This window comes from Maniola jurtina, chromosome 4 (genome assembly GCF_905333055.1).
Source record: "Maniola jurtina chromosome 4, ilManJurt1.1, whole genome shotgun sequence".
Classification (NCBI taxonomy): domain Eukaryota; kingdom Metazoa; phylum Arthropoda; class Insecta; order Lepidoptera; family Nymphalidae; genus Maniola; species Maniola jurtina.
In genome coordinates, this window is record NC_060032.1 from 14,642,468 (window position 1) to 14,665,930 (window position 23,463).

The 23,463-nt window shown below is 36.1% G+C and overlaps 1 protein-coding gene across 17 annotated transcripts in view; it reads right to left on the reverse strand.

Moving 5' to 3' along the window:
- LOC123864117 (ras GTPase-activating protein raskol) overlaps positions 1 to 23,463 on the reverse strand; it is a 214,596-nt gene that overhangs the window by 25,758 nt on the left and 165,375 nt on the right. Inside the window, exon 2 of one of the 17 annotated variants that reach the window (XM_045904344.1) lies at positions 7,288 to 8,445. The exons of 14 other annotated variants lie outside the window; for them this stretch is intronic. In XM_045904344.1, the coding sequence (XP_045760300.1) occupies positions 7,288 to 8,284 (997 nt within the window). In that variant the 5' untranslated portion in view covers positions 8,285 to 8,445. Of the gene's footprint in view, positions 1 to 7,287; positions 8,507 to 23,463 lie in introns of all 17 variants that reach the window. 2 more of the 17 variants (XM_045904341.1, XM_045904343.1) reach the window with 2 other exon arrangements.

Consider the following 23,463-nt stretch of genomic DNA (forward strand, 5'->3'; position numbering starts at 1 on the left):
TCTGTTTGAGGACGTTATGGAAGAGGCCTTGAGGCGGATATGTAGGTCATCAAAAAAGATATTAGTTTGTGGAGACTTCAATATTGATATTTTGCTTCACACTTCTTTTACTGACAGATTACTCAATTTATTTAAAAGCTTTAATTTACAGAAAATTTTCAATGAACCAACACGGATAACTGCAAATTCAGCCACTTGTATAGATAACATTTTCTGTGACTGTAAGATTGTCGCAAAATCGATCATGACGAATCTAAGATCCGATCACTGTGGACAAATGATATCTGTTCCCAGTGATAATCAAGACATAACAAAGTTAATAAAGTATAGGCCAGTAACCACTAAAAAGGTAAAGCAGTTCAAACTAAAGGTTTTAACTGCTTTACCTAAACTTGACTTTACTCAGGGTGGTCCGGATGAACACTATAATGCTTTTTTTGATCTCATAAACTCTCAATTTAATTCTACCTTTAAAATTGTAGAAAAAAAACTGTTTAAAAATCTTAAATTTAGTGACTGGGCTACTGTTGGCATCTATAAAAGTAGAAATAAGTTGTTCGACTTGTATGCAGAAAAACAATATAACTACACTCCCACATTTGTTGAATATGTAAAAAATTATTCAAAATTATTCAAAAAGGTTTGCATACAAGCAAAGTCACTCTGCATAAAGCAAAAAATTATTAATTCTGATAATAAAATTAAAGCAGCTTGGGATATCATCACGGATGAAACTGGGAAACAAAAAGTGCATAACAATAAATTGGAGCTAAAAATTAATAACCGTATTATTGACTCCAATATTGAAATTGCAAATACATTTGAGAATTTTTTCCAGAACATTCCAGTCATCACTACTAGTTCCCTTAGCTCTTCACCAACAGAAGCCTATGATCTTCTCAGGGCCAATGTCACTGAATGCGGTGTGTTGTTTAGGTTTGAATACGTTACTCCATATGACATTGTTAAAGTGTTCAAATCTTTACAAAGCAAAAAAACCGGAGATCTGTGGGGAATATCAGTAAAAATAATTAACAATATTATTGATATTATTGCGCCATATCTAGCCTTAATTTTTAATGAGTCTGTGGATACAGGCGCTTTTCCAGATCTCATGAAATGTAGTAAATTGATACCTCTTTTTAAATCGGGTAGCAAAAGTGACCCAAACAATTACAGGCCAATTTCAATTTTGCCAACACTGAGCAAGATATTTGAGAAAATCATGCTCAACCAACTGCTTCAGCATTTCAATTTAAATAAGCTACTCCATTCTGAACAGTATGGCTTCACTAAAGGTCGATCAACAACCGACGCGGCCGCAATGCTGTTAAAGCATATATTCAATGCGTGGGAGGGGTCACAGAATGCCATTGGTATTTTCTGTGATTTATCCAAGGCATTTGATTGCGTTGAGCACGAGACTCTTTTAGTTAAATTGAGCCACTATGGAATCAAAGACACTGCGCTTGGTCTCATTGCGTCCTATCTTAGTGATCGTATTCAAACAGTATGTGTGAATGATGTGAAGTCATCCGGATCAGCCTCACTAATGGGTGTTCCTCAAGGCTCTATTCTAGGTCCTTTCATGTTCTTAGTATACATAAACGATTTACCATATGTAGTCCAAAATATTTGCGATATCGTACTATTTGCTGACGATACGTCTTTGATTTTTAAAGTCGATAGAAATAAGGACAATTTTGACGATATAAATGGTGCCATATCTCAGGTAACTCACTGGTTTACTGTAAATAATCTACTTTTAAATGCAAAAAAAACTAAGTGTATTGAATTCGCACTGCCCAATACCAAGAACACAAGTAACATTAATTTAATGATAAATAATGATATTTTGAAAATAGAAGAGACTACTACATTTTTGGGGATAACCTTAGATGCGAAGCTGCAATGGGGCACCCATATATCAACTCTTGCTGGCAAACTAAGCTCTGCTGCTTACGCGGTTAGAAAGATTCGACAATTAACTGACGTGGAGACCGCAAAGATAGTATATTTTGCTTATTTTCATAGTATTATGTCTTATGGAATCTTAATATGGGGTAGAGCGGCAGATATTGGGAGAATTTTTGTATTACAAAAAAGGGCAATACGCGCAATTTATAACTTAAAACCACGCGATTCACTTCGAGAAAAATTTAAGGAAATAGGTATCCTTACCGTAGCCTCTCAATATATTTACAACAACATAATTTTTGTAAGACAAAATATTCTTAGTTACAAGAAGGTTGGCGATCTACACAACAGGCTGACTAGACACCGTAACAGGCTTGCGACTCCTACACTCCGTCTCAGGAAGGTCCAAAAGTCATTTGTGGGAATGGGTATAATCTTCTATAACAAAATTCCTCAGTCAATTTTGGACTTGCCTTTACACAGGTTCAAAAAATCTATTAAAAATATGCTCTTGAGAAAAGCATATTATACTATCGAAGATTATGTAAATGATAAAAAAGCGTGGATTTGAACTTCGATTCGCTCCAGCAATGCGCAGGACTTCAATTGCTTTTATACATGGCATAATATTGTATATCAAATCTTTGAAAAGAGCAACCGCCGAGTTTCTTGCTGGTTCTTCTCGGTAGGAAAGGCATTCCGAACCAGTGGTAGATGCTTTTGACGATTCGAAAGAACTTGTAAAAGTCTAATTGAATAAAAACATTTTGAATTTGAATTGAATTTGAATTTGAATTACAAAGTTACAACAGCATTGTCATCAGAATGTTGTTTTGGTTTGTAACAGCCAGCACAGCGATATACACGTACTAGTGCAGCGTGGTTTCCGGCGGACGTTGCGCACGACGCCCGTGACCGCTGCGCATGCGCTCCCATATTAATACTACGTGTACAAAATAGTAGGTACTCGAATACCTACTAAATTATTATTATTTGGAAAGTAGTTCTTCTCCTTATTGAGGTACTAGATTACACCCGCGACCTCGTCCGCGTGGATATAAATATAGTTCAAATCAATTCAGTAGTTTTTGACTGTTGGCTAATAGTGATGGTACAGAACAAAATATCACCAATAACTGTATTTTTAACCCCCGACCCAAAAAGAGGGGTGTTATAAGTTTGATGTGTGTATCTGTGTATCTGTCTGTGGCACCGTAGCGCCTAAACTAATGAACCGATTTTAATTTAGTTTTTTTGTTTGAAAGGTGGCTTGATCGAGAGTGTTCTTAGCTATAATCCAAGAAAATCGGTTCAGCCGTTTGAAAGTTATCAGCTCTTTTCTAGTTACTGTAACCTTCACTTGTCGGGGGTGTTATAAATTTTTAATTTACACTTGTTATTATATGGATTACATATACTGGAACTACAAATAGGTAGGTACATAATGTGAATAAAGTATTTGAAAGCGCATACTTATATGTATGTATTATATTTACTGCATATCTGTTAAATCTAACCGAGTTCTCTCCCACGTGGACGCATCGTTAGACGTGGTACCTACCTATGTAGATTTTAGTCGATATTGTAAAGCAGCGTGTATCCCCGGTGTCGATATTCCGTGTGAAAGGAACAGATGTTCTTCAGAACCTATTACCGTTATTGCTTAGTTTATATGATGTATTGTAACGTTTGGAGTTATAGCTGCGCCCTGTTTATAAATGTTTACAGTCTACTCTAACAATGCATCGAGTTTTAAAAAGACTATTAAAACTCGCAAAATTATATTGCATGCTTTAAAACAAATATCAGTATCAGTAAGACATCTCAGAAGTTATATAAAACTATCTTATGCCCGCGACTTCGTCCGCGTGGACTACGCAAATTTCAAACCGTTATTTTAACTCCTGAGGCAATATAATATCTTCTTCTTCAGAATATGAGCTATCTCTTGTACCAAATTTGATCAAAATCGGATGGGCTGTTAAAAGGTAACGTAAGGTGATAAGAAGACAGACACACTTTCACATTTATTATATTATACTTAGTAGGTATATATTACGTAAACAAAGTTGGAAAAAGCTTGGGACGCTTGAAAGCGATATGAATTGTGAGCATACTCATTCAGTATCGCCCAGTTTATGGCCCAGTTGCATGACAGGCGGTTAAAGTTACATTTTTGTATTTACAAAATGTAATAGTTACAAAAGTAACTAGCTCCGAGTGTTGTGAAACAAAGTTGCTAATATAAAGTAACTAATTGGAACCTCTGCTCTGGTGCAATTGTGATTTAGCTATTGTAATGATTTGTGATAGTAATGAATCGTTACGAATAACGCTAAAAATATGTCTGTGTTATTGAGCTCCCACGGTTTTTTTTACAACCTAAATAAACGTGGACGAAGTCGCTGGCCTCAGCTAGTGACTTATAAATTTTGCGACATTCTGATAAACATTCTAAAATAGATGCGGACTTTTAAGACGAACCTTGCTAAAATATATTTTACCATTTGTATTCTTTTTCGCCTGATTAAAACGCTTGGCTGCACCCCTTAGGGTGAACGACCTGAAACCAATAAACTTCCACATAGCTTAGCTTGGCACCCGTGACTCACTGCATCGTTATTGCAGTTCGCTGCACAACGCGGAACTCTAGTAAGACTCCAGGAACTTTCAGCCGTTCAAAGGAACGGTTCCAACTGCTATATTCCGTATCTTATTCTAAGAAACTGAAAATGACCATAGAACTATTCACAAACATTTCGAAGTGTGCATAGAGTAATATTTAAATGTATCGTTGGAAACGATTTTCCAGAATAAAAAGTAGCCTATTCCGGAGACGGACCTCCGGAATGTAAGCTATGTCAGTGACAAACTTCAAAATCGGTTGAACGAATGGGTCGTGGAAAGGTAACAGATAGACAAACATATATGTACTTAGGTACACTTTCGCATTTATAATATTAAGTTCTATGTATGGATTTATTATTGTATCAAAACTATCAAGTATCTACTTAATATTCTAAAAGAGAAAAGCGATTGGGCATATGCCAAGCCAAACAATAAAAGATCTTGTAATGTGATACTATTCTTTAGAAAATGGAGATCATGTGACTGAAAGTTTAGAGCCGTAATTTATTATTGATGGCAAAGTTATAATAAAACTAGCCTTGAATATTAATTTATGATCGTTGTAGCGCATACAAAACTTTGCTAACTATGTAGAAGCGGTCAATGTAGCCAATATTTTTCCACTTCTTGATGTACAAAACGTGTAGAAAATAAAAAAGTCCTTGGATAAAACACAGTTACTTAATTAAAAATAATAAATAATAAAATTAATCTGATAACGTTTACGTTTATTTTTTTTAACAGAACGACAAAATTGTGTAGTAAGTGCAATCACGACTTTTCTGATAAGAGCCAGATAACACAAGGAAGTACTATAATGTGGAAGAGATAAGAAAAGTTCCCAATTAGCTGATATTGTCGTCGTGTTTTTATTGTAAAACATTATATTAAAAAAATTCTTTTTATAGATATAATATGCGTTATTAAGTTATACTAATGTAATTGTATTTCACTAGAATAAAATAAATATCTGGTGATAAAGTCGAAAATTAAGTACATACTACATTTTTATACTACTACATACAAGTTAAATAAAGAGCTTAAAAGTGTTATGTACGAGAGTCGATTTGGTGCAAAATACAACACATTTTCTGGCTTTGAAAGTAAAATATTGGAACGTCTATGCGTACTGAATACTAACGATTTAACGGTGAACGTCTGCATTTCACGAATCGATAAAACGTCCTTCGTTACCTCAATATTCTACATACGCTTTTCAAAGCACTGCACTGTTTCTTTTGTTATCCTTGTATTGCTGAGTAAAGTAACAGAGCTCAACGGGTTGCGAAGCTAAAGTGGCAATGGGCGGAATGTATGTATAGTGTGAAGAACCAATAGACAATGGGGTCCCAAGCTGCTAGAATGGTGACCATGCACCGGAAAGTGTAGCAGCGTTGATAGACCTCCAACTAGGTGGATGAACAACATCAACGAGTCGTATATACGAAGCAGGCTGGGCAAGACAGTGTTTGAAAGTCCCTATACTCTTATAAGACCTTTCACACGCCGCGGTCCACCTATGTCCAGCAGTGGACGTTTATCTGTTGAAAACGACGACGACGATTGCTGTGAATTTAATGTAATTTACTTAATTTTATAATGACTTTCATCCATAGTTAATTACTAATTTAGTAGTAATATTATAAATGCGAAAGTGTGTCTGTCTGTCTGTTACTTTTTCACGGCCCAACAGTTTAACCGATTCTGACGAAATTTGGTACAGGGTATTATATCCCGGGGATAGACATAGGCTACTTTTTATCCCGGAAAATCAAAGAACTCCCACGGAATTCCCAAAAACCCACCCGCTTAACCGATTTGTATGAAATTTGGTACAGAGGTAGCTTGCGTCCCTGTGATTGACATAGGCAACTTTTTATCCCGGAAAAATTAAACAGTTCCCACGGGATCTTTAAAAACCTAAATCCACGCGGACGAAGTCGCGGGCATCCTCTAGTTATTCATAAGCCTAAATCGTAATTTGAAGTCTGCAGTCTTTGCAATGACTTCCACTTTTCTTAATGGTATACCCTGGGCATGACATAACGATTGTTATAAAGGCTTCAGTTGTTCAGCTCTCAGCTGAACAATTAGTGTAGCATTATGAATTGTTGGATAACAATGAAGATCTAAAGCGGCAAGTCATCTCGTTAGATAACATGTGTCGTCGGGAAGAGGCTAACAGTTCTTGTTAGTTTGTGAATTGCGACATTGCATGAAAAGCTTTCTTGACACTTTAGCACTACTTATACAAAGAGGAAATTTGGATAATGGACCCTTTCTTACACATTGTTGAATTCTACCCGTGCCTAATGGTAAAAGTTGTAGTCGTTGTTATGAATTATCTAATATCTAATAAATCTACTACTACCTACCTACTTAAACAAAAGGAAAATCTGGATAATGGATCCTCTCATATGACAATTGTTGAAATCTACCAATAATGTTATAAGTTAATGTATCATTAAACAATGAAAACTATTGAAAAATATGGTAAATTAAAAAGATCCAACATATACATTGATGCGTATTTAACGAGCAACATCAGGAAGAGAGTAAACTGATATTTCGCTTACGCAATGAAGGTTAACGAGCTCTTTTGCTTACATAATGATGAAAGACTAATGGGACAACATTGCGAATTGCATTTACTTCAAATAATTTACTTTTACAAATTACCATAAAGTTTGATAGCTATTATTTAATATTTAATGATGGATAATAATTAATTTAAGATCTTACCAGAATGTACAGCGACGTCATCATCAACATCGAGGTAAGCCCTTCGTAAGCTGAGAGGACTATTTGCAACCTGCTCTTCATTTTTCTTTATAAGAGCACCGATAACTTCTTTTTCACCTCCATTGTCATCAACAAACTTATCATAATCTTCGGATAAATCCGTCACCACAGCAACAGTATCGTCCAGCCCTTCTTCAATATGCCTGGCAGTAATACTCCGAAGCAAAGAATTACTTCTTGACAATTTTGTACTCCGTGATCGCCGAATAAAATTTAGTCCTGACATTTTCCCAGGGCTCTTATTCGGACTGTCAGGAGTTACGGTTATTTTGGGAGTTTTAAAAATAGATGATGAACTACTACTCCCTCTTATTGGCGATGGAGTATTGATATTTTGGGGCAAGGTTTTAGATTTTTCCTTAGCGGGTGATATTAGTTTCGGCGCATCGGGTATAAGGGATAAGTTAGAATTGCGTATAGGATGTTTAGATGGCAATCGCGCAGTAATACTTGATGTAGAGCTGTTTAGTTTATTCGACGATGCACCTAATGGGGAATATATTCTATCGTATCGTGGCTCACAAGACGTTGTGCTTCGTAATCTCGGCTTCGAATGCCTTATAAGACTACTCTCGGCAACGAGTCTCGGGCTCGTGAGATCGCATCGGTCTCTTCTCGACAGCGCTTCGTTGGAACTCATTCTCGACGATAAAGGACGTCGATATCGTCTTTCAGTTATATCGCTTTCACTGCCATTCAAAAAAGCATCATTGCGTGGTATGACTCCGCCAAATTCTGATGAAAGATTTCGTTTATTTTTTGCGGGTACTTCGTCTATGTTCAGTCCACATATGATAGCATCTTTTTCTTCAGGTGTCAACGGTAAATAATTGTCAAAGCTTTCGAACAATGGGACATAAAATACGGAGCGGCGCCTGCCCTGCTCATCGCAGGTGGCCGAAGTGTCCGGTGATAGGGTCCGAGACATGCTGGTCATGTTGATGGCGGAAACATGCCCCGTTACGGCATTTAGCCCTTTGCGCTGTCGAGTCGTCGCATCGCTACTGCCATTCGTTTCACTTTAACTTCTGATTAATCTTCAACAATTTCATTTGACACTTTACTACCACTAATACACGGACATTTCGACATCACAAGCTTTTCCAGAATAGGATCTATAAAATTACTTGTTGGAATATTTGCCCAGGCGTTATTTGCACTTACGAGTAAATAACATAATAATATAAACACAATAAATATTAAAATAATCTACGTTAACGCACAGTTTAAATAGGGTGGCAAGTTATGCTTGTATTATTGATTCACGGTGGAACAAGTAATGCGCACAGTTTCACTTTATCACGGAGCGATAAGATTATGCAGCAATAGTACCTAGCCAATCAAATGTCCGAGGCCGATCAAGGAAAGAGGGCATAAGCATGAATTATACTTAATCATAAACCTTAATGAATAATGAATAGCAAAACAATAAAAATAACCACAGTAATATTATGTGTTTGGAGAGGTAAAATCCAAACTTTGTGATTTTATTCAAAGATCCACTATACGAGCTTATTTGCATTTTACTTACATACACGTAGACCGTGAAAAATACTGGGAAACAATTTACTAATTTGTTAATTACTTTTCAAACGCGTTTTAAAATATTACCATTCTAGTTTTAAATATGTGGTCTCTTTTAGGAGTGTTATGGAAATATTACTCTAGAAAAGTAACCGTTTGCTAACCTACATTGCATTGTTGTGTTTTTAGAATCTAGGTAATGAATTAATAATGGTGTGCCATTGTGATTTAAGTTAAATATAGAATAAAGGTTATGTTTTTATTATTATTTATCAAACTTAAAGAAATTACATGACATTATGTCTGCTACTGCCTACAGCTTCCAAATTCCACAACACACTAGTTCAAATTACAAATTTTTGACTTAGTGATTTCCCTGCCCTCTCCGGTTTTATTCGGGTGTTTATAAAAATCCTTTCTTAGCGTAGATCTCAAATGAAAAATCTCAAGTTTCCAGGCCAGGTTAAAGCTGTACGTTTATAAATCAGTCAGCCATCTTTTTATTGATAAAAACTTAAATAAAAATAGATTGGTATTTATAATCTTTACCAAACTTGCTCCTGGTTCTTTGTGTAAACCGTTTCGTCATGCACACAATTATTCTGATCTCGCTTGTATCACGACATCCGGTGCTTTATTTCACGTTTCTTTGAACACCGCAAAGGAGGTTTTAATTCTACGCGAAATTACGGTGAGGTATATTAAAGTTTTTGTTTTGGCATCAAATGCAAAACGACCTGAGTGTACCAAGGACATCAGTATAATTTTGAATAACTTAATTGTAAACTAACATCTAGATATTTATGATTTTATTACTTACATAGATGATGCCAGCGCCTTCATGCGCGTGGATTAGGGGTTTTAAAAATCTCGTGAGAACTCTTTGATTTTCCGCAACAAAAAGTAGCCTGTTTCACTGTCCTGTTCTTTAACCATACCCATGCAAAAAATCACGTCGATACGATGTCCTGTTGCGACTTGATTGAAGGACAAACCAACAAGCAAACACACTTACTTTTTTAAATGACTAAATAGGCTAGCCTTGACTACAATCACACTAAACAGGAGATGATCTAGCCTAAGGTAGAGCGCGCCTGCCCAGACGGTGCCTATTCTTTTGAAGGCACCAATAATATGGGTAGCGATGAAATCACTAAACGGGCTAAGCCGGGTGGATCAGCTAGTTAAAATTACAAGCTGGCGGCGCGGTAGCGTGACTAACGCGGCGAGATTCAAGGCAGCAAGGTTTATTTGTGCAACAACGCCTCTAGGTCTTTAAACTTGCTCACTTTACGTTTTAAATAAAGTAACGAACTTTTTCTATCACACTTTTTTGGCACTTCAGTAAACTTAAAGCATCTAAAATGCTGACTCAGTCTAAGACAGCACGTGTTTTCCATGAAGCTGCTCATTACTGCTTTATGCTTAAAAATCCTTTATGCTAAAATCTAAATAAGAAAAAGATGACTAATGAATGACTGATCTATCAACGCACCGCTCAAGTTTCTGGACGGATCGGGCTGAAATTTCGGCATGCAGATAGCTATTATGATGTAGACATCGACTAATAAAGGATTTTTGAAAATTCAACCCTTAAGGGGGTAAAATAGGGGTTTGCACTACACAAATGTCTATAATTGTCTAGTATATGCGGACGAAGCAAGTCTAAATGATAAAAGCGGGGTAACACGGAAGTCAGTATAGCATTTAACCTTTTGCTGAGTATCTATAAGCTATACAAGATCCTTTATGCATAGGAATTTAATAGTGAAAGCAGTGAAAGGTAGTGGTGATTCAAGGATAAGTGTGGGTGCGGATGCCTTTTTTGCCAAGTTACATATAAGGCTTCCATCTTACTTTCTTCGGTCGTGGTTATAAATAAATCGCATTTCTATATATACAAGTGTAAATTAAAAATTTATAACACCCCCGACGATCCAAATAGTATTTGAGTTTTCCAAAACATCATTTTCAAATAAATAATTATGTATTTAGGCAACGTCCATCTTGACAGCTTGACATTTGTCTATTGACATAATATTATGAACCTAACGGTTATCTAACCTTCTTTTCTACAAGAAAACTAGAAAAGAGCTGATAACTCTTAAACTGCTGAACCAACTTTTTTAGATTATAGCTAAGAACACTCTCGATCAAGCCACCTATCAAACAAAAAAAACTAAATTAAAATCGGTTCATTCGTTTAGGCGCTACGATGCCACAGACAGATACACAGATACACAGATACACAGACACACAGATACACAGATACACACGTCAAACTTATAACACCCCTCTTTTTGGGTCGGGGGTTAAAAATGTGATACTTTAGATTAATTTCACTTGGTAGGCTTTATAAAGTTAAGGTGATTAAATTAAATTAAATTAGGAAATTGCCTACCCTGATTAGTACTAATGGCGGCTTGATTTAGGACAACTTCATACACAGCGGATTCGTTTATCTGCCTAACTCAGATTTTACTTGACTGAAATCGGGACCATTTAGCACTTTCTGCAAATTCAAATTTTATTACTTAACAGGGCTCTCTCCGTCACTCGTTTCATACAATCGTAGTTCCAATTTCATTTGAATATTAAGCAATCAAAGTCCATGAAATTTTGCAGACATATTCTAGAAACTAATATCTGTGTCTGTGGTGTTTTAGATTTTTCTAAAAATATGTAGTTTTAAAATTACAGGGGCTCAAAGATTTGTATGAAATTTTTTAAGACCGCGTAACTTTGAAACCGAATATTTTAACAGAAATCTGGAAAACCACAGACATAGATATTCGTTTCTAGAATATGTCTGCAAAATTTCATGGACTTTGGTTGCTTAATATTCAAATGAAATTGGAACTACGATTGTATGAAACGAGTGACGGAGAGAGCCCTCTTAAACTGTATATATGTGAGGTTATTTCCTCATCTGTGATATGTATTTACATAATTTGATCCATAAAAGGTTTGTATTTGCCTAATTACTTAATTTATATTTATTCTTGGTTACGTTTAGTACCTACCTAAGTAGCTAATACCTATATTATATTTTCTATAATTTATTTATATATAATAGAGAAAAAGGCTACTAGGCTAGCATGTACTGTAGTAAGTGACGGTATACATTAGGTAGGTACAACACTTTGATCGTTGGTTATTTAATAGTGAGAGGATGTCGTGACCAGTGCACGAGGGTAATTCAAGGTAATGCGGGCGTTGCAGGTTCGTTCGCACTAATTTATATTAGCTCTTCCATTCCAACTCACATAATATATCTCTCTGACTCACGGGTAATGTAATATTTAAACGATTATTTTGCTATGATTGGTTATTTAACTTATTATGCAGACAGTATGACGTGACAAACGAGCGTTCAAGGCAACGCAGGTTTGGTTCGTGCAACTATGTCTGGTCTTTCAACTCGCTAAATTCATCATTGTAGAGTTCGACGCCTATTGAAGTTATGATACATTATAGCTAAGTAACTTAGCTGAGGTTTTATTCATATTGATATTCATATTCTCTAATTTGCATTTCACATGTAATAAGTACAGGTACGGCATCACACGTGAGGCCCTGTAACGCCTCATTTACATAGGAGCTTTTTTAACGTCCGTTAAAAAAGCGTCCAAATAGAACAAATGTATAATATGTTCACACGTTAACGCTTTTTACGCGTGAACTTTTTACTTGGGAATGTTTTTGTTCTATTTAACGCTATGGCAAAAAATATAGATACCTACATTAAAATTTGTCACAATAAAATTCACATAAGCAGGTAGATAGCTAAAATTTTCTACTTTTATGAATTTTTTACCTTTGCCTACCTTACATTAGGCAAGGATTTAAATCATTACATTTCATATAGGTACATTCGAAAATCTAGAAAACTCCTAAATTATGATCTCCATGATTTATCTCTCCTTAAGAGCAATGGTCAATAATATTGTAGGTATGTGATTTATTTTCCAAACTGCTGGAGCATTTTATACACAATCATCTCGTGTTCCCGCTTACACTCCTCGGGCACCAAATGTGGATAACGACAAAAATAAACTACATATTGTGGCAGCGGGGAGATATTTTCACACGCAATTCCCGCAAATTATTCAACGGAATTATCAGCGTTCTTTACCCGCCCGTGGAATGGAATGATAAATGCTACACGATCCCTTCGCTACCCCTGGCGCCGTCCTATGAATTTTTATAAGGCATTAAACGCTTTATGTTTCTGTTGAACAGTTCGTAAATGATGCGAATATTTATAGGTATACTTTCATGCCCTTTTTACGTCACGAATTAATGACTTGCTTTGACTTCGTTAACGTTAACAACCTATTTAAATCTCATCAATATAACGGCTCAGAATAAACTAGTCAGTTGCCACTTGCCAGTCAGTAATCAATACTATATTAAATTGAAATTTAAAAAGACAAACTTTAAAAAAAAAGTGCAAAATACTTGAATGCTAACAGATTTAACGGTAATAGATTTAAATATAAGTTATATTATAATAATCTCCGTTAAACAAGTATAGATTAGATATAACGTCGAGGCCAGATGTGGTAAAAACAAAAGCAATAAGTATAGTTTCGAAAGTTCCCTTCGAGCTTTCGCAGAGAAGGTAATTAGAATCGGTTCGCTATACGCAGCACGAACTTTTAAACTATCCAATCCAGTTATGATACTTAATTGATAATATACAAACTATTTTTTAAAAATTAAATATAAAAATAGTTTTATCACACTAACATTATAAAGGCGAAAGTTTGTTTGTATGTTTGTTACTGCTTCACGCAAAAACTACGAGACGGATTGGGCCGTTTGGAATGGGCCGTTATACCCTGGATTAGCACATAGGCTACTTTTTTTTAGATTTTTGAAACACCTACCTTTACGAAATCGCGGGCATCAGCATATAATGGAAAAATATATCGATACCCAATCATCTCAACAATAAGAACGTTACGAATTGATAAACGAAAAAGCGTATAACTTTTTAACATCTCAATCAAAAATTACGTAACTTTATTGGTTCTTTGATTTCTTGACGAATTCGTCAAGCTCTAGTAACTAATTGATTGGGACTGGAGCTACTAGGTTTATGTTACTAATTAAGGGCTTTAGATACAATATTTTGTAGAAAAACATACTGTAGAGGCATGCAGCCTCTTTTAAGACCTGCAGCTGCGAAGAAAGCAACACACTTTGCAGCTGTCACTTAGAGAACACAATTTGAATTCGGAACGATTCAAAATATCTTACTGGCCTGGACGAACCCCGGGCAGCGGATTCAACGAATTCACTTCAGATCATCAAGACCGCAACACCTCGGTCTAGCATCAAGCTCCGGCCCTCGTTTTCCTACCACAGTTTTAATTATAACCAAGGCATACATTGTAAATAATAATTGTTCATGTAATACAACGTAATAATTGTAGCGGCATTTCATTTATCAGTTATCCATACGCTGCACGGCTGCTACAATACTACTTTACTCATAGAATAAAACATGCTCATAAGTTGGTCTAAAATGGATACATACATAGTCATCACGATCAACCCGTCACCGACCCACTACTGAGCACGGGTCTCCTCTCAGAATGACAACGGTCTCGGCCATAGTCTGCCACGCTGTGAATTGGCAGCCTTCACACACGGTTGAGAACATTATGGAGAACTCTCAGGCACGCAGGTTTCTCACGATATTTTCCTTCACCATTGTGATATTCGTAAAGTTAGAGGTGCGTAGTGCGTACCAGGGATCGAACTCCTGACCTCCCGAATAGAAGGCCGATGTCTTGGCTACATAGGTACATAGTAGCAATTTACCCCATAAAATATTCTTGTACATAGCAGAACCTACTACGAACTTATACTTATTAGTTCGAAGGAAAGGGTCGTATCCACAACACATGTGCAATATAAAATAAAACAAGTCCGCAAGTAACAGATGTGTGTTGTGGTCATGGGCTTTTTGTTATTGGACTACGAAGAGCCAACTCTACATCTAACAAAAGAGTTAGCATGACGGATGGAATAAAATATAACTCAACATTTATTTCATTTTTTTATGATTTTTATGATAGTGTTTTTACCTACAATAGTCGAATAGTTTCGATAGCTGCAAAGTGTCGCTACGTGAACATATATATCACCGTCTGGCAATAAGCGATGCCGTAGCTTAGTGGTTAGAGCGTCGGGCGCGAACCAGACGACGCAGGTTCGATTCCTGCTAGTTTCACAATTTTTGATATGTATGAAAAAAAAAATTAAGTACTTATTTTATGTATTAGATCACTTAGAACAGCTTGTGTCACTAATTATGCTCCGTCTTGACTTTACCGCAGTTCACGACATATCTTGTAATAATACATCGAGGCTTCAGGCAGGCGTCAATTAATGTTCCTACATGACACTAATATTATAAAGGCGAAAGTTTGTGTGTATGTATGTGTGTGTGTTTGTTACTCTTTCACGCAAAAACTACTGAACGGATTTGGTTGAAATTTGGAATGGAGATAGATAATATCCAGGATTAGTACATAGGCTAATTTTTATCGCGGAAAATCAAAGAGTTCCCACGGGATTTCGAAAAACCTAAATCCACGCGGACGAAGTCGCGGGCATCATCTAGTAATTACCTTTTTTTCTTTGATTTCACGGCACCATAGCCGTGAATTTGCATTCAGTATAGGTTTACACACAGAGAAGTCAGTGAAATTCTGTAAACGCAAATAACCAGCAATGAAAACAAGTTCGCATTGGCGCGTAACAGTTGTGTTTGCGGTTGTGACCCCTTTTGTTAGTATTTGTACACTGTTCGAGTGTACGTACTATAGTTACTTATCTCTGCCATAACAGCTGGTTGAGAAACGTGATAAAGATAATATCTTGTCATTATGTAAATTACGTTACGAATTAGTTACACACTGAATAACTATTTTTATTGTACAACGTACTTACCTACCTATACCATTTTATTGTTTTTGTTTGTATAGCTAATACTCTTAGGCTCAGATCTATAGATCTAAGAGCTTAAAAGTATTAGATTATATATTATACTTATAAGTATTTTAAACGTATAAAGATAAAAGTTCCGACTCACTCATTGACTGATTCATCAGCACCCATCCCATATCCTTGAATTTAAAAAGCTGATGGCAGAGATATCTATTATAATCTAGGAGTCTAGAGTTAGATTATACTTAGTACGTAAAATAGGTGAAAAAAACGAAAGTATGCAATATGGACATAAAATTTTGTCTTCAGACTTAGAGCAATAAACAGAGCAGTGTGACTATGGACGGATATGTACAAGACTTCCTCTGGACAGACTGGTTTCCTAGATACGAACAGGTTTTCCACCGGGCCCACATGGGCCTATAATCACTCGTAGCCACAAGACGTAAGTAATATTATCTGGAATCTAGTATGAACTTGAAGCTGACTTTATATTTATTTTTGCTAACTAGGATTAAAAGAATGGTTTTCTCACAACATGTGTTACTTAGGTACTTATAATAACGAAAATAATATATAGAATAATGCAATAAGTCGCGATTTGTAAAAGTTAAGTGAACAGTGTTAGGTATGCGTTAAAAATTCTCCTAAGTCCTAAGTGTAGCAGAAGCACGTAATTAACATCCTACGCTACTATAATAATTGCTATTTAATGATACATTACGCTATTAATCAATACTAAGAACTATATAAGATATCTACAGCCAATTAACGTACATAATAATACTCCTAGGTTAGATATAATGGCGATAGCATGCATAAAAGAAAACACAAGTGTAAATTAAAAATTTATAACACCCCCGACAAGTGAAGTTACAGTAACTAGAAAAGACCGAAAAGACCTGATAACTTTCAAACGGCTGAACCGATTTTCTTGGACTATTCCGCGCCTACGATCCAAAGTATCAGAGTTTTCCAAAACATCATTTTCAAATAAATAATTATGTATCAAGGCAACGTCCATCTTGACAGCTTGACATTTGTCAATTGATATAATATTATGAACCTAACGGTTATGTAACCTTCTTTTCTACAAGAAAACTAGAAAAGAGCTGATAACTCTTAAACGGCTGCACCATTTTTTTTGGATTATAGCTAAGAACACTCTCGATCAAGCCACCTTTCAAACAAAAAAAACTAAATTAAAATCGGTTCATTCGTTTAGGCGCTACGATGCCACAGACAGATACACAGATACACAGATACACAGACACACAGATACACAGATACACAGATACACACGTCAAACTTATAACACCCCTCTTTTTGGGTCGGGGGTTAAAAACGGCAAACAGTATGTGTTTGAAATCTAATGTCATACTATCTGATGCTCGCGACTTCATTCGCGCGTGGATTTAGTTTTTAGTTTTTTTTTAAAAATACCATGGCGACTCTTTGAATTTAGCGGGAAAAAATGGCCTATGTCACTCTCCAGGTTTTTGACTATACGCATGCAAAAATCACGTCGATTGTTGTTCCGTTGTGACGTAATTGAAGGACAAAGCAATAAACCAACAAACAAACACTTTCGCATTTATAATATAAGTAGTGAAGATATAGATTATAGATACTTATGAAGAGTTCTGAATTATATTAACACCAAAACACATTTAACGTTAATGGTCCAAATAAAGGAGAATTGCGTTCGTACAGAAGAAATTAACGGTAATGAACTGTTAGCGAAAGCATCAATCAAGATGAAGGGCAGGATCAAAGTCGTCTTCGTGTTGGGCGAATGAAGGCAATCATTTATGTGAGCTTCGGCATGAGCTTTCTCGCTAAAAGTGGTTTCGTCTTTTAATTAAACTGCGCTTGTAGATAATGCATTAAGTGTACTGTTAATTTAAATGTATTTAAGTTACGAGTAATTTAAGTTACATTTCAAGAACTAGTAAATTTAAACACGGTGAATATTTTGCGCAGCCCATTTCCTCGGAGCCTTAGTTTGTGGCTGGCCCTAAAATCGTATACTTTTTTAATTGCACTGTATGGAACAAGATATAAAACTATATTTTTATGCTTTACGTTTGAGTCGAGTGCGGCTCGATTGCGGTAGAATGACAGCTACAATGTCTCAATCTCAATCATCTCTGATTGGTTAATGCTCGCTCACTATTGGCTACAATGTAATGTTGCAACAAGAGTACCATAAATTCAGCCAATCACAACACTTGCAATTGTAATAATGATAAATGCAGTTTTCCCTCAATCGAGCAGCTGGTAGGTAGAGTCGGCGTCGAATCTGTGTAATGCGCAAAGACCTTTAGTTCATTTAAATAACTCTATGTAAGTAGGCTATGTAAATACATTCATTGTGAATATTTCTCTTCTATATTCATCATATAAATGTGTAAATGGCCTGCCATACTTCTTGGTCGCGCAGTAGGTAGGTACATTAGCTCTAAGGTGAAACCTTATTCAGACATCTCACAAAAACCAAAACATCAATGTGTTCCAAGTAGAACGATAAATAACGAAGCAACAGCCGTCGGTCCCGTTAAGTAAAAGAGCACCACGACTGACCTGTATTGCTTACTACTTATCATAAACATTGCGCAAGCAGTGTTGATAATAATAATTTATGATGGGAAGTTGCTTGGAGCTTTTCTCTAGTAAAAACTGACTGACTGATCTATCAACGCACAGCTCAAACTACCTGACGGATCGGGCTGAAATTTGGCTATTATGACGTAGACAACCGCTAAGAAAGGATGTTTAGGATGTTGTGGAAGGACGAAGTGGCGGGTATAAGCTAGTAAAATTATATGCGACGGCGTGCCTGTCTCAAGATTTTGACGAAAGATACAGGGATAGCTTGCACCCCAATTTGAACATGATCTAGCATATCGATTTTGTTGACCATCACACTAATATTATAAAGGCGAAAGTTTGTATGTGTGTGTGTGTGTGTGTGTGTGTGTGTGTGTGTGTGTGTGTGTGTGTGTGTGTGTGTGTGTGTGTGTGTGTGTGTGTGTGTGTGTGTGTGTGTGTGTGTGTGTGTGTGTGTGTGTGTGTGTGTGTGTGTGTGTGTGTGTGTGTGTGTGTGTGTGTGTGTGTGTGTGTGTGTGTGTGTGTGTGTGTGTGTGTGTGTGTGTGTGTGTGTGTGTGTGTGTGTGTGTGTGTGTGTGTGTGTGTGTGTGTGTGTGTGTGTGTGTGTGTGTGTGTGTGTGTGTGTGTGTGTGTGTGTGTGTGTGTGTGTGTGTGTGTGTGTGTGTGTGTGTGTGTGTGTGTGTGTGTGTGTGTGTGTGTGTGTGTGTGTGTGTGTGTGTGTGTGTGTGTGTGTGTGTGTGTGTGTGTGTGTGTGTGTGTGTGTGTGTGTGTGTGTGTGTGTGTGTGTGTGTGTGTGTGTGTGTGTGTGTGTGTGTGTGTGTGTGTGTGTGTGTGTGTGTGTGTGTGTGTGTGTGTGTGTGTGTGTGTGTGTGTGTGTGTGTGTGTGTGTGTGTGTGTGTGTGTGTGTGTGTGTGTGTGTGTGTGTGTGTGTGTGTGTGTGTGTGTGTGTGTGTGTGTGTGTGTGTGTGTGTGTGTGTGTGTGTGTGTGTGTGTATGTTTGTTACTCCTTCACGCAAAAACTAGTGGACGGTTTTGGCTGAAATTCGGAATAGAGATAGATAATATCCTGGATTACCACATAGGCTACTTTTTATCCCGGAGTTCCCATGGGATTTCAAAAAACCTAAATCCACGCGAACGAAGTCGCGGGCGTCATCTAGTGATAAATAAAATAACAGTTGTCAGTTTCTATTATAATTACTATACGATTATTATTATTATCGATAAGGAACTTGTTTTGGTATTATATGTAGTTATCTATTATAGTAACTTACAAATATTACGCACAATTGAATATGCAATAACACCCCTCTTTTTTGGTCGGGGGTTAAAAATTTATTCATCGGAAATATTTTGAATCAGCATACAGCGTTTTTGATCTTCTTCAGTAGAAATATACGTGAGTGAGTATCTACGAATCGGCCACAAAAACCCTTCGGTGTAGACAAAAAATGATCGCTACGATACGCTTCATGAAAATTTGAAAAACATCTTACAAAGATAGCGATGGGTTTCCCAACGTGAATCAGCCCCATTATATTAATATTCGGGTATACGTGTCGTCAGTTACTCTGAAGATATAGGGTACCGTAGATCACGTGGCTAGGGTGTTATTTATTACGTACTTAGCTATTTATTTCGACAAAATTCTTGCCGTAAGCAAAATATAAGCAGAACATAAATTATTTGGCTTTACCCTCATAGGGTAGGCAAGCTATGTAGCTTTGTGAGAAAATTGGTTCTAAGGACAAAATAAGAATTTGTTACAAAAACTAAGACTAAAATGTTATGCACTAGCTTATGCCCGCGACTTCATCCACGTAGACTACGTACATTTCAAACAATTATTTTACACCCCCAGGGGTTGAATTTTCAAAAATCCTTTCTTAGCGGATGACTATGTCTATAGCTATGTGTACCTATAGCTATCTGCATGCAGTAGCATCCTTTAATATAATTAGACTAATATTGTTATATTCTGATATTTTGATAGCTGTATGTATAAAACCATAGCCTGATGCTAGGTTATGTATACAAAACAACAGAATAAGAGCGAATTTATTTTTAACTAAACTTTACGTCCAACGCAGATAAAGCGGCTTTTTTGAAGTAATCTATAATCTAACTCAAAAAAGGCGATGTCGCTATCGCGCTGAAGAAATTCGTGTGACGCAGCATCAAAGGGAAATTCTTGTACTCGTAGAGCGCTCTAAGGTCAGATAAAGTAAACGAGAATGAATTCGGAATGATGCAAACAAAAGCGACGGAATGTTCAGGCCCCAGAGGTAACCGCGGGCCGTTGTGCAATAACGATTTCCAAGTTCCAACGACATGCGGAGGCTGGGTACAAAGAAATGTTGAAGGTAATGTTTCAAACACAATGAATCTACGAAGCCATGTTACAGAAGCGTATCGGCATGAGGTTTCTTTGTAAAAGGAGCTATGCATTATGTGAACCTCGCCAATAAAAGAGGGTATGTAAAGGTAATTTAATGATTTTCATAAAAATAAGTAATAGAGAATTATACTTTTTGTAAATTTTCATTTTTTGTCTGTTTATTCGCACATTCCTTAACAACGCGATGCGATGTCTCGATTAAAATTTTTCTGATAAAAGCATAGAATTTACACATTGTTTCCTTACGGAACACCGGTCTAAGTTTGAAAGACATCTTTGTTATGCTTTTTTGGAAACCGTATATTGTACAGTATATCCGTTTTAAGACAAACTAATGTATCTTCCAACATTGACGTAGAAAATTAAATAAAATAGTAAAAGTAAGTAAATGTTTTTAAATTTAATTAAGTAGTCAGGTATTTATTCAAGACTGGTTTCAGCATTCATCAAAATTAAAATTTTGTTTGCGATAACATCTCGCATGTACAAAAAATGTATTTAAATTTAAGCAACACAAAAAACTCCGGTAGTAAAGTCTGTAGGTACTCACTACTCATACATTCACTCCAACAAGGACAGGAAGGTACGTGATATAATAATGTTAATATTATGTATATTATATATGTTTTAATAGCTGTTTTAATGGCTATCCATGTAAGTGTTGTTTTCTTAATCGATTTCGTAAAATCAGATGTGAAAACGTGCTTTACATACACTTCTAAGGAATGCAGACGACATGTAAACAACGAGATATATCATGAATAACATATTAGTGACTGACAAACTTGTCTATTATGAATAGTAGGTAGTTAAGTAATTACATAGTTACTTAAAATTTTTATTTACGTTACTAAGCTGTACGATAAAGAAGCTTTTTTTATTGGTGTCTATGAAATATGATTTTTAATCTATGGCGTGAACGAAGGCTTCAAGGATTTGAAAGTAAACATTAGATTAGCAGGGACATGAAGAGAGATCGAGTGAGTCATAGTATTACGAATTGATTTGCGAAGAATAGCTAACAATGCGTGCGAGAAATTATTTAGAAATCAATATTTTACAATAATTATAGATAAGTATTTGATCTCCCGGTTATACCAATCAATCATACGATACAAATGTTGAGAGGAAGCAAAGGACAAAATAACTGACATTCAGATAAACTTGTTTCCTGTCCAATATTATTGTCCAGTTTAACGGTGGACGCAAACGCTTGATAATACTTTTAGGGTTCAAACTGAATAGAAACCATACTTTGTTTGTAAAAATCATATCATAATATTATGTAAGTACCTTTTAATATATACGTTAATTAATTTAAGTACATAGTTAGATACAGGTATTAGCGTTTGCTTACAAAAATCTTTTCCCCTTATCACTATAGATTTAAGTGCTTATCACTTTTTAGTGTAGGCTTGTATTTTTTTTTATATGGAACCCAGCTGCAGTAATAAATTTGTAATCAATCTTTCGTAATAGCCGCCGATAAGGCAAATGATGACATTTATTATGTACCTACCTACGATACAGATGTACGAGTTGCTTCTGTATACGTATGATAATGATATAATAAGTACATAATATACAAGTGTAAATTGAAAATTTATAACACCCCCGACAAGTGAAGGTTACAGTAACTAGATAAGAGCTGATAACTTTAAATCGGCTGAACTGATTTTCTTGGATTATAGCTAAGAACACTCTCGATCAAGCCACCTTTCAAACAAAAAAAAAACTAAACTAAAATTAGTTCATTAGTTTTGGTGCTACGATGCCACAGACAGATACACAGATACACAGACACACAGATACACACGTCAAACTTATAACACCCCTCTTTTTGGGTCGGGGGTTAAAAATACAAAGATTGTTTCTACCTATGTCTGTTATAGACTTCGAAACCATCCATACCGTGCCCTAAACCCACCCGAATGCATTAGAAAGGCAATAATGCGAAGATGGTTTTAGACCAACAAAAATCACATTCCTTTAGGTAGTACCTCTACCTACACGCCGGTTATCCGCTAGTAGGAACTTTTACGATATTGTAATAAAATATCAATAAGTACTTATGGTATATCTATGTATGTTATAATATGTTATGCCTATTTAGTTTTCCGTCACGTGCCTGTCCCTTTCCCAGCTCTACTCTCAAAGCAATCCTGTGAAGTGAAGCGTAAAATAGAGACAATAGGCAATAATTTACTTGTTATATGCACCGTTGCACATAGGTTTCCCAATGCTTTTGATTTTGTGCGCTATAGGCAACTAAGGACAAAGGTTTGGGATTCATGAAAATAAGTACTTATATGATAACTATCTCATGCCCGCGAGTATGTCCGCGTGGACTACACAAATCTCAAACCGCTATTTTCAAAAAAAAAAAACAAAATTCAAAATATTTTTATTCAATTAAACTTTTACAAGTGCTTTTGAATCGTCAAAATAATCTACCACTGTTTCGCAATGCCGTTCCTACCGAGAAGAACCAGCAAGAAACTCGGCTGTTGCTCTTTTCAATTTTACCCCCTTAGGGGTTGAATTTTCAAAACTCCTTTCCGAGCGTATGCCTATGCCTATGCCATAATAGCTATCTGCATGCATTTCAACCTGCTCCGGCC